Raw genomic sequence first — 12,653 nt, 5'->3', positions numbered from 1 at the left:
TCATAGTTTGAAATATTTGAGGTCTACAAATTCGGGTTGCAAAGATATTGGATTTAAAAAATCGGAGTTTGTGGCGAAGTCTCATGATTCCCATGATTCCTTATCAGTTTTTAGTCTTTCAATAAATCTGTCAATATTAAAAAATTGTTGCTTTGTTTAAAAAATCATAAAAAACTCTTTAAATAATGTTTCCGAGATAAAATTTGCTTCAAAATCTAGACAGCCATTCTGGTTAATTCTTTTATTTAATTTGTAAAAAATACCCGGCCATATACTTTAGCAGAATTTAAAAAACGTAAGTAAAAAGAGAAGTCTTTGTCAAAATTAATCTCAGAAATAAAAAATTATATTTATTCAAATTCCTGAAAATAAAATTTTTTATCAAATTTTTGAAAGATTTACCCTTGACTGGAACTAGCGTGACGTAGTTGAGAGTTGGGCCAAACTGACCGCTTTCAGTATAGTCTAGCTTTTCACCTTAAAATATACACAACATCAGAGAAAAGGGATAAAATCTCAAACCAATCACAAATAATCTTTCAGTAAAGAATGCCAACTGTGATTCACATTTTACCCGTTCTTAAAGTTAATCTTCTTGATAAGAAGGAATTTCAGCTATGTAATAAATCCACGGTTTTTTTCTAGAAAGCCCGCAAACAAAATAAATATTTAATCGCTGACATTTATTTTTAACATATCATAAAAAGTGAAAAGTGTGAGTTTGTTAAACTATGTGAAATAACTGTTACTGCATTGATGAAGGATTAGTGGCCTAATCCTATAAAATGGATATCCGTATTCCAAGCTTTAACTCCCTCCTAGATGAAATCAAAGTGGAGGATCAAATGGATGGAATGGAAGCATATCAGGATATGATCCATCAATCCTGGGATAGCGGAGTCGTAATGGATTCCAACACGGTCCTGCAAATGGCAGAATTTCAAGAAGTTGTGGACAACCTCCAGAAGGGGCTCCCGCCCCCTCCTCCATACCATTTTCACGTGCCTCCGTCCTTTAAAGGTGTCGTTCAACAAATGAGGAAGGTGCAATTAAAACCGGAAATTTTCCCTTTTTTAGAAATACAATTAATAGTTGGGGACTGGTTTAAATTAGATGGTTCAAGTGGTTCAAATATTTTAAGTCAGAGTACATTTTTCGAATTCTAATTTTATTAAATCTGGTCATTTTTTAACAATTGACATCAGGATTTTAAAAGTACACAGAAAAGCATCCAGGTAGCAGCTTAATCAGAACGTACAGGCACTTATTTAATGCCGGTCACATCCTTACCGACCATACATACACAATATAAGCTTTTTTTTTGTAGTTTTTTCAAGCCGGTTGTGCCCAATCAACAGCTATACTAGTAACCTCCTGTTAGAAGCCTTTCATACACCTTACAGGTTTTTTTTCCGTATTGTACATCTAATAATTTAAGCCAGTTGAACTTGTATCAGATAAGTGTTTGTTGTTATACCATTGATGTCTGACATTAAACTTAAGTAAATTACACAGAAGATCGAAAATTAAGATGTTTTCAATAATAACTGCACCTCTTATAAAGAGCAATTGAGAAGACCAAAATGTTTTAAATTTTTTTATATGTAGTAACCCAATAAACCTTTTCTTCTTCTCATAAGGGAAATGACACAAGTATACTTATTTTTTGCACCGTAGACTATTTGTTGAACAGAACCTGTCTAGTATCTCCTGCTTTATCTCCTACAGACCCTGAGCTAGACAACCTAATTAACTCTGCTCCTGTACTCCTGAGATCAGGAGCACTATCCTACCAGGAGGGGGGTAGACAAATTAACAATTCCCTTGGAGAGGAGCCACTTCGAGTCCCTTGTCGTTCTCTTCCCCTCCTGGCAGAATCTTCACTAAATATTGTTGACAAAGTTGAGCAGAAATATAATTTACCAATCAGGTAATATAACCACAAGGTGTTGCCCGTGGAATTTTTTATAAAGCCTTAAGAAAAAAATTCGAAAAAAAACTACCTTTTTATAAAAAAAATTCGATCCAGCCGTTTGGCCCGCTATAGCTAACATATAAACATACATGCATACATCACCCATACAAGATACAAATATACATATATGTGAGCAAAGAGCTTTATTACATATGTAGATAAATATTATAAACTATCTTTACAAAAACTAGCAATAAATCACAAAGAAAATTTACATTCTAAAAAAATTGACAGGGAAATAAATTAGGTTAAAGACTTTTTTATTTTAAACTAGTGTGGGTTATATTTTAAACTAGTAAAAACAACAGATCAACAATGACAGATTAGATTCTGGATAATATCATCGTTTTTTATTTTTTATGATCTGATAGTTACTTCGGAAAACATTTATTCCTGTTTCAAGGATTTTTGATTATAAAGACTAAATTTTCATATTTTCCAGGAGATTTCTAAAATCCAGTGCCAGCGACATATTATTTAAACAAAATCAAAAATATTATGATATATTAACTATATTCGAATGCGTCGAAAAATAATCGATGATTATTGTTTGCAATATCTGAATGATTTGTTTGAAATTTAATTGATTATTTTACGAGTTGAATGTTGCTACTTTCTAAATTTGTATGGACGTGATGTTATTCAGCATGAGTCGTTTTTAACCATTTTCTCCTTATAGACGCAACAGATAGAAGTAAGATTAGTAGCGATCAAAAGCGCTTATTTTTCGCCGTAAGTTTATACCTCCTTTCATTTTTCGCAAACACTCCCTTTAATATCCAGATTAATTAACCGATCGGGCTTAATTGGATATCCCAATTAAAAAATCCCCGCTCTGTACAGTTTTAAAAATTATTCACCAACTAGTCAGACCGGACCAACTAATAAATTCAAAATTCAAATAAAAATGAAATTATTTCTTAAATAAGATTAATAAAAAGAGTAAATAGTTTATATTGTTAAATATAACAATGGTTAAATTTTTTTTTGATAATGGTTTTATTCGATCAAAAACTAGTTTAATGTTTATATTATAGTAACTATTAACTAACGGAAAACTTTCCTAATACGGTGTAGAAACCTTTGCCGGAAAACAGTTAAACCCAGTTTAACCAAAAGCAGAGATGGGTTGTTTCACTTTTTTCACAATGTGAAAAAAAACGAGAAACGAATCGATGATAGTCTTTGAAAATAAAAAAAGTAGTATTTTTTTTAATTCATAATTTCATTAACAAATGTATAAGTCGTTTTCGTTCACGCAGTTTGTTAGTTTTTAAAAATCAAAAACGAAACGAAAACCATATTTTTTTCGGTCGTTTTCAGAAAACGATTAACAAAGTATGCTTTCGTTTGCGCATTATATTTGCGAGCAATAAATCAAAAATACATTTTTCTACTTTCCCCCCTTCCCCCCCATAGAAAAATTCCTGTAGGCTCCCTTAAGGGCACTGTTCTATTAACTCAACGAAGCAAGAAATTGTTTTCGAAGACAGTTAACACTGACAGTGTACCATTTCTACAAAAACAATAAAAAACAATATCTTTTATTTTTTAGGATAAAAGTATCCACATAAATATTCATGATTTCAAACAAATATTTTTTTAACATTTTTTTCGAAGAGAAAAAATGCCTCACTTGTAAATTTCAGTGATGCAAGAAAAAATGGATTTAAAAGTTAAATGTAACTGATAATCTGTAGATTTTAATTCATACAATCATCTCTAAAGTAACTGATAATCTGTAGAATTTAATCTATACAATTATCTCTAAAGTAAATGATAATCTGCAGATTTTAATTTATACAATTATCTCTAAAGTAACGGAAAATCTGTAGATTTTAATTTATACAATTATCTCTAAATCTAATAAATGGGAATATAATTAATCTTTCAAAAGACGATTTAATTTTGATCAAATTAATTTGATTTTACAAATATGGTTTCATTTTAAAGCCTTTCAAGGGACTGTAAGTTAAGTTCAGTGTCCCTCTATGCGAAGATTGCCCAATTTACAACAGCTTCAGCTGATCAAGTTTACATTTATAGATATCAATTATTTTCTTTATTTCAACTTATTTTCATTTGTGATTTCTCTGCAAAGGTGACTTTTGTGCAATTCTTGCTGATAAGAAACAATGGGTAGATTCACAGAATTAAACACGTTTCGAGTCAGAAAAACGACTTTATCTTCCACAATTTTGATCAAAATAGGGTTTCAAGGGTCCCATTGTATTTCGGGCATTGCCATCTTTGTATAGAGGGTGACTTGAAATTACGATTACAGTATTTCTGAAAAGATTTACGCGTAAAGGATGAATCATGAAAACTGACGAAAGAAACTGAGAACTTGTCAAAAACTAATATTTTATTATCTTTTTATCTTTGCAATTTGATCGTAAAAACATTTAAAATTTTAATTTTTTGACTTATTAAAGGGAGTGAACGGCTATGTAAGGTAGTTGAACTGAGTATGCAGTGTTGTGGAAAACTTCTTTAGGATTCATTTGAGATATATTAAACTTTTTAAAGATCTGTAAATCCTGAGTNTCAGAATTATTATTTTTTAATTATTAAATAACGACGACATAAAATGTAAAAAAGTTCAACAATAAACTACAGACGTCATGTATAGGAACATGTTGAAAAAATAAAAATTAATCTTATTATCGAAAGTAAGTAATCTTTTTCAATTATTAGTTTATATTTTTTCATTATTCTGGTTTCTCATTATTCACAAAGATTTTCTGCAGATTTTCTAGAATTATTATTGAGATGACGACATTTGAAGAATTAAAAGAAGTCTGCGAATAAATTCAAAGAAAATAAGAAATTCAATATAACAATGAAAACGAAATAATCGATTCTAGCATTGATTTATTGACAAATTTCTTTTATGAAATATGTTCCTAACCATCTAATTAGATTTTTCGTTGTCGTTATTTAATAATTTAAAAGAAACTAATTCTGGAAACGTATCTGCACCCCTGAAGTAGGAGTTTTGAACGTCGAATTTGCGCTCAAACTTGGGATTTTCAGATCTTTAAAAATTTTAACTTGTCTCAAATGAATCCGAAAGAAGTTTTCTACAACACTGAATACTCAGTTCAACTACCTAACATAGCTGTTCACTCCCTTTAAGCTACAAGGTTACCCACAAAGGATGAGACTTTTATGACTTTGTATTTAATGTAGTTCACACGCGTACTTAATTATTTGGCAAAGAAAGCAACATGTTCACCCTTCGAGGGTAACACGGTAGCAAAATAGAACCCAGTTATTCTTCAGAGCGAGATATTTCATCTCTTGATAAATATAAAAGGTTTATTGTTCAGGCCTCCGACCTTCAAACAGAGCACTGCTACGAGTAGAACCAACATGAAGCAGCTCCTCTCCAGGGAGCAGTGCATGGAGAGAGAGAGAGCCGAGCAGCAGCGACGTGAGCAGGAGCAGCAGAGACGGGTGGATCAGCTAGGGGTCGGAGCAGGTCAACCTCTACAGATTCCATCTTCAGGATCAGCTAGTAAAGAAATACCAACAGAAGTTTTTAGGGTAAATATGATTATTATTATTATTATTATTATACACCCCCTCAACCTAAAAACGCCTAACTATTTTACTCTGACACGACCTTGTCTGCTCTCTCAGACAAAAGACGAAAGCAATTTTTAAAACTTACTTTTCTGAAACTGTTTATTATTTATTGTTTATTCTCATCATTAAAAAGTAGTTAGCGGGACTTTAAGCGAGATTTCAAGTCACCCTTCAAGCAAAGGTGAAAATGCAATGCCCGATTCACAACGGTACCCTTGAAACCTTTATCTGATAAATAATGTGAAAGATACTGTCACTTTTCTAGTTCATGACATATTTGTAATTGCTTTTCTTGCTGTAGAAATGAACAAGTCACTTTTGAAACCACAATCGAAAATAATCAGTTTTCAAATTTATAAACATCTGATTCATCTAATTCATATTTGATCAGACAAAGCTTCAAAGGGTTCGTTGTGAATCGGTCATTGCCATCTGCGCATGGAGGGCCACTTGAAATTGCGCATTTTCAGTTCTTTTGTTTAGCTTTATGAATAAAATTCTCAATTTGATACCACGCAGAAGAAAAAATAAAAAAGATGAAAATTGAAAATCTACTCTAGAATTATACGATTACTGCTAAACTGTTATTATAACAATAATAAGAGAATTTAATTTAACATTTGTTTGTTTAAAAAGTAAAGGATCAGTTAAAAACTGTAATTGAATTATTTAAAGCTAAAAGGTTTAAAACTGTAAATGTAGGTTTTACTGCATTTTCAGTAAAAAATGTTTTTAATGTTAATTATATAGACACACGGGTGAACGAATTAAGATTTATAGGGATCGATTTCAGATCCAATTCTAGTTTGGCCTTTACGTTCTCTAGGGTCTCATGTTCTCTGGGACTCCCTGTAATCCAAAAATACTATAGTAGGGTCTATCTCGATCATGTTCTCTGGGCCTCCCTGTAATCCAAAAATACTAAAGTGCTAAAGTATTACAGAACTGCCAATGCTAATCCTTGTCGCTAAAATGTCAAAACTTTGGAATTCCATCTCATCTATACTTAAACCAAACTTATACGTCAAACTAAAGTAATTTTCATGTTAAAATGAAACTTTTATATGTTTTCAAATGCATAAACCTTTTTATTAAAGAGATATTGAGAATAACACTAATGTTTTGAAATTCTAATATGTTATCGGATAAAATCAAACCTATAGGAGCTGTATAAGACTACGAGTTAGTACGTTTTATAGTTTTTTTTCTTGTTTAAGAATTGCATTGACATTTTAAAATCATTGAAAATATGAAATTACTGAAATTCCAAATTTTCGATTTATTTCTTGTTCATAAAATGAAGCAATCTGTAAAATGCATCTGTATCTGGAGTCAAAATACTAAAAATGCTAAATACAATTTTCTGCAAACTTTCAATCTTCTTTTATTTTCTGGCGGCTAAAAGAAATACAGAAGAAGATCTAACTTTCTGTTAAAAACAGGAAAATATTGCTGGTTTGTTTCGTTAAGAAGAAGCATTAAAAGAAAAACAAAACTTCCAAAAAAATAAAACCCGTGGGGAAATCCCGAAACATATTATATCATGAATATTTGATGCAGGGGGTAACTGGAGGGGGAAGTTTTTGATTTTCTTTTGACTGTGAGACAATTTTCAATTTTTTTTGTAGGTTTCGAAAAAGATAAGTTTTATCTTTTTTTCTTAGGGTAGAAACTATAAAGCCATTCATCCACAAATACTAATCAATGTAGATTAAATGCAATTGTATTCAGGTTGCGGAGTATCTTTCTAGTACTCCAGGGAACTCTCTTAATCCTTCTCCAAACCAAACCCCTGGTTCTCATGGAGTACCCGGAGTAATTCATCTCTCCCCGCACCATATATCCTCTAGAAGTGCTCCAACCCCACACAGACGACCCAGCACAGGCCCTTACTCCCCTAAACGAAGACCTAGTGCTACAACCTACTCTCCTTGTAGCAGAGCAAGTAATGGTGCTCGGCGCCCTAGTGGAGGACCATTCTCACCTAGCTGTAGCAGTGCTACTACTAGTCCTTCGGAATATGCTCCGTCAGAGGTTAGTTTAATAAACTACTAGTCCTTCATATACTTTGTCAGAGGTTAGTTTTATATACAACTAGTCCTTCATATACTCCGTCAGAGGTTAGTTTTATATACAACTAGTTCTTCATATACTCCATCAGAGGTTAGTTTTATATACTACTAGTCCTTTATATACTCTGTCAGAGGTTAGTTTGATATACTTCTAGTCCTTGATATACTCAGTCAGAGGTTAGTTTTATATGCTACTAGTCCTTCATATACTCCATCAGAGGTTAGTTTTATATGCTACTAGTCCTTTATATACTCTGTCAGAGGTTAGTTTTATATACTATCGTTAACGATCGTTCAGTGTGTCGGGCCACGACATGTGATCCAGCGACACGTATTCCAGCGACAAGTGATCCTGCGACAAGTTATCCAGCCATTACTAGATCATGAGTTCACGACAAAGAGGTAAAAGAGGTTTGATCGTAATTAATCAAATGATCAGATGTCGCCTGGATCAAATGGCAGATGGATCAAGACTAGCCGACTGGATCACATGTCGCTGGGTGGTTTGTTGGTGAGCTCAGTGTGTATTCAAGTTAAAAAATCAACTGACAAAAATGCTTTTTTGTTTCAATTGGATCGACTGTAAGGTTTAGTAAAGGAATACATGTGATTTATCATATCCCAGCTTTAACCAGAAATTAAGTTCTCTATAAAAGTTAAGCTTCTCATAAACTTTTAAACCAAGCGAAAAATTTCCATGGTTCTACCGATTTAATCAAACCGGTCAAGGGGTTCTTAAGTTATGATCAGACATACAAACAAACAAACAGAGTGAGATATATACGGTAATGTGTACAAATGCAGTTGACATCCATATAATGAACAGAACACTTTGTTTAAACTCTAATCCAATCTCCATAATTGTGCAGGGCGTAAACTTTTGATGTTTTAAACTTTGCTTATTTAAATCTATCAGATTTTGTTGCTTAAAATATTAAAGGTCTACACAACATCAGATTGCAAATATGTTAAGATTATAAATTGATTGTAATATGATGGATTCCTCTATAAAAGAGGAGTATTCCAAGGTGACCCGTGGCCGAATTTAAAGAATTTGAGCGGCTGTTTAAATTTAAGCCGCGGTTTAAATATGGTTGGTTCCACTTAAAATTGTATCAAATGTTTCAAGATTTAAGCCGGCGCTTAGTTTAAAGCGGGTTTTGGCGGATTTAAACCGCGGCTTAAATTCTTTAAATTCCATCTCCGGTTAGTCCCATTATATTTCTAATGGTTTTCAATCCAATTATTGAATTTCTACAGAGTAAGAATGATTGTGGATTTAATCTGAATGAAGAGAAAATTATTACTCTGCCCTATGCTGACGATTTTTGCCTGATAACAACAGATCTGAGAAAACATTAAAATGAAATAAAATCCAAGATTGAAAGTATGGAAATGAGATTAAAACCAGAAAAATGTAGATCATTTTCCATCAGATCAAGTGTACCTAGCAGAATAAACTTTACTATTGGTGAAACTGAAATTCCAAATATATTTCAAGAAGAGCAGAAATTTCTTGGCAAACTTCTATTTCAACTGGTAAATTTGGTGATGCGTTTGATTACACCAAGAGTGAATTTGAAACAAATCTCATTAATATAAATGCACTTCTTATTCGGGATGAATATAAAGTCTGGATCTACAAACATTATTTCATTCCTTCTATTCGATTTCTGCTCACTGTTCATACAATATCACCATTTCATCTGAAGAAACTAGATACATTCACTGATAAAGGAGTTGAGTTTTTGTCACAAACTCTGATTTTCTTATCCCTATACCTTTGCATATCAATGTCAGAGACCTTAGATATTTCAAACTATGAATCATTTTAGTTCAAATAATAATAGTTTGAAATATCAAAGGTGAAAACCGTGAGGTTGCAAAGTAATAGCGAATTGAAAATCAGAATTTGTGGCTAAAACTCAGTTCCTTTGTGAAAAAATGAACTGGATTACCACCTTGTGCAACAAATGCTGCATGGCCTAGACATCCCTTCAATATCCACGCTGTACAAAAATCTAAATCAGACAGGGAAAAAAATTTGCTCTGCAACTACAAACCATATTTTGAATGGCTGCAAGGTTGCACTACACCAAAAAAGATATACTTGGAGGCACAACAATCTTATTAAACATATAACTGGATTAATTGATATTGACTGATTTTGATGTATGCCGATTGCCGACATCCCGTCCCATACCCTTCTGTTACCCCCCACCTCCTTGTGACCGCACATAAACCAGAGATGAGATTTAAAAGCTTAAACCCGAGTAAAACCCGTTTTTTGCGTCTGCTTAGATCCAAGTAAAGCTCAAGTTAAGACCCGGGCTTTTTGGAAGGCCTTGAGTTTATTAAAAACCAACCATCATGGGTATTTCTCTCTTTAAGGCTCGAGTCTTCAGCAGCTGATGATTGTGAATTATTTCGTAAAATCTTTTATATTTGTACATTTAAAATCTCAGGAATTATTTGTGGTGTCAAATTTTGTTAAATATATAAAATAAACAAACTATGAAAATAATGTACAGGGTGTCCCACGAAACATGACAGTATGCAGGACGACTTGAATGTCGTCTTGATTTTTGATATAATTTGCTGCGTTTATTTGTCAACCTAATTTTAGAAGTAAATTTCTAGAGATAATATTTACAAAATTTCCCTTGTCCTGCCATTTCCAAAATGTGGTCTGCCTTTTTTGTGCTTTCAATATTGCCCGAGATATGAAGAATTTCGTTCAGATTTCGACAATTTTGCTTTTAATTAACAAACTTGAAATCTGAACCAAACTCTTTATATCTCCGGTAATATTGAAAGCACAAAAAACGCAGACCACTTTTTGGAAACGCCAGGGCTAGGAGAATTATGTGATAATTGTTTCAAGAATCATACATGTTAAAGTAGATAGAAGACTAAATATCACAAATAAATTCAAGTACCAAAGACGACTTTCAAGTCGTCTTCCTATTGTCATGTTTCGTGGGACACCCTGTATCTAGATAAAGTTCGAATTTTACATCTCCTTGTCACAGCTGATCTGACGGGATTCTGTCTGCTACAGAGAGAAAGCTTGCTAAATAGTCTCTCATTGTTCGAATCAGAACCAATCTTGACTTGGGTTCTATCTAAGCCCTAGTTTGGGTTTTACTCGGGTTTAAGTTGTTAAAATCTCATCTCTGATCTAATAATTATCGATAGAATGGAGGAAAAAATGGACATTTTTGAGCTTACTGTCCCATTGAGACAAATATCAAAAATGCAAACACTCAAATATAATAGATATAACAACTAGGGATGTGTCTGTTCACCCTTTTGAAATCGGCTCAAGAGGATATATCTCACTATCAAATAAAGCAAATCTAAAGAAACTGCATAAATTATGCAGACCCAGTATTAGTATTAAATTGTAAAATTTTATATTGTTTAATGTAATTTTGCTTTAGACAAACATATATGATGAATATATATATTGAGGCTATAGGATATTTTCATGTTCAATCAAAGCCTGAGCAATAGTTTCTCAATTATTTATTTGGTTGACTTATATTTATTGCAAGATTAAATTTGATTAAAATTAATTTGGAGATAAGATTTCTATGATGTCGTCTTAAAGGTCCTTATTTCCTTATTTCCAGGTAAATGATGATTTCCTTATTTCCAGGTAAATGATGATTTCCTTATTTCCAGGTAAATGATGATTTCCTTATTTCCAGGTAAATGATGATTTCCTTATTTCCAGATAAATGATGATTTCCATATTTAAATGATGATTTCCTTATTTCCAGGTAAATGATGATTTCCTTATTTCCAGGTAAATGATGATTTCCTTATTTCCAGATAAATGATGATTTCCATATTTACAGGTAAATGATGATTTCCTTATTTCCAGGTAAATGATGATTTCCTTGATGATATCCTGAGTCAACCCGGAGAAGGAGTTGATGCTTCTCTTTTCCAGCTCCAGGGTGAGGGAGAGGACGGACTTGATCGTCTGCTTGTCAAGGACGAACCTCTGGGAGAAGACGACCTTCGAGCACTTCAGAGAGATCGCATTAAGAAAGATAATCACAATATGAGTAAGTTTTATTAGAGATTCATATATCACGGTGAACTAAGCCAGTGGGGTCGGTCAAATAGGCCTAGGATTAGGCCGGGTACTGTAAAAAGTCTTAACGCGCCATGGGAGTTGTCATAGTTGGCCCTCTCACGGCACTATGCCAAGAAAATTGACCCCTGTCGTATGTTAGTCTGGTTCGGGCGACGTACTGTACCATAGGATCGGGTCAGTATACGCTGTTATCTGGCAGGCCGGTACAAACTAGGCAGGTCCTGTTCGAATACAAATTTACTACGGGGATAGAGTGATATATATATATTTATACAATGAGAAGCAGAAAACAGTGAACAATTATCTCTAAAACATTGATGAATAAAATATTATTATTTCTAAATCTAAAAATATGGTCTAGCATCGTGTAAAACTAGCTTCAACAAAATCCATTCTGTTTGAATCGGAATAATTTTAGTCATATTTTCATCTCTCATTTAAAATCCGTCGAAAATGGCGAATTCTTCAGCATCGTTCTTCAGATAAAGGTTTAAATGATGCTATTTTAAATCGTTAAAGGGAATCTTTAATTTATAGATACAATGTTCGGCGATTATATCAATACAACGAAGACGACTTTTTATAAAAATGCTTTAATCTTTAACAAGCATATTTTCAAAATTACAAGTTTGCAAGTAAACAAAGAGAAGTTGTTTATTGACAACTACTGATTGTTCACAAGCTTATGTCTCTCTCTATCTATCTATCTATTTATCTATCTATCTATCTAGTTGAGAGAAGACGAAGGTTTAATATAAATGACCGGATAAAAGAACTATCTATCTATCTATCTCTCTATCTATCTATTTATTTATCTATCTATCTATCTAGTTGAGAGAAGACGAAGGTTTAATATAAATGACCGGATAAAAGAACTATCTATCTATCTATCTCTCTATCTATCTAT

General features: G+C 32.7%; 1 protein-coding gene across 1 annotated transcript; it reads left to right on the top strand.

Annotated features, from left to right (window-relative positions):
• Positions 1 to 385: 385 nt before the first annotated feature.
• LOC111701255 (microphthalmia-associated transcription factor) lies at positions 386 to 12,629 on the top strand. The gene is made up of 6 exons (XM_023472450.1): positions 386 to 1,020; positions 1,705 to 1,930; positions 5,308 to 5,524; positions 7,298 to 7,600; positions 11,528 to 11,714; positions 12,478 to 12,629. The coding sequence occupies exons 1-6, from the start codon at positions 786 to 788 to the stop codon at positions 12,579 to 12,581; spliced, it is 1,272 nt and encodes a 423-aa protein (XP_023328218.1). The 5' UTR covers positions 386 to 785; the 3' UTR covers positions 12,582 to 12,629.
• The last annotated feature ends 24 nt before the right edge of the window (positions 12,630 to 12,653 follow it).

Source organism: Eurytemora carolleeae, unplaced genomic scaffold (assembly GCF_000591075.1).
Source record: "Eurytemora carolleeae unplaced genomic scaffold, Eaff_2.0 scaffold44, whole genome shotgun sequence".
NCBI lineage: Eukaryota > Metazoa > Arthropoda > Copepoda > Calanoida > Temoridae > Eurytemora > Eurytemora carolleeae.
Note: the sequence above shows the minus strand (reverse complement) of the source record. Positions and strands in the feature narration are given on the sequence as shown.

Bases quoted from the DNA above. Each gene is read 5' to 3' on its own strand.
- LOC111701255 (XM_023472450.1), top strand. From the start codon at position 786: ATGGATATCCGTATTCCAAGCTTTAACTCCCTCCTAGATGAAATCAAA. The intron at 1,021-1,704 runs GTGTCGTTCAAC...GAACCTGTCTAG, and splicing joins CGTGCCTCCGTCCTTTAAAG to TATCTCCTGCTTTATCTCCT. The intron at 11,715-12,477 runs GTAAGTTTTATT...CTATCTATCTAG, and splicing joins GAAAGATAATCACAATATGA to TTGAGAGAAGACGAAGGTTT.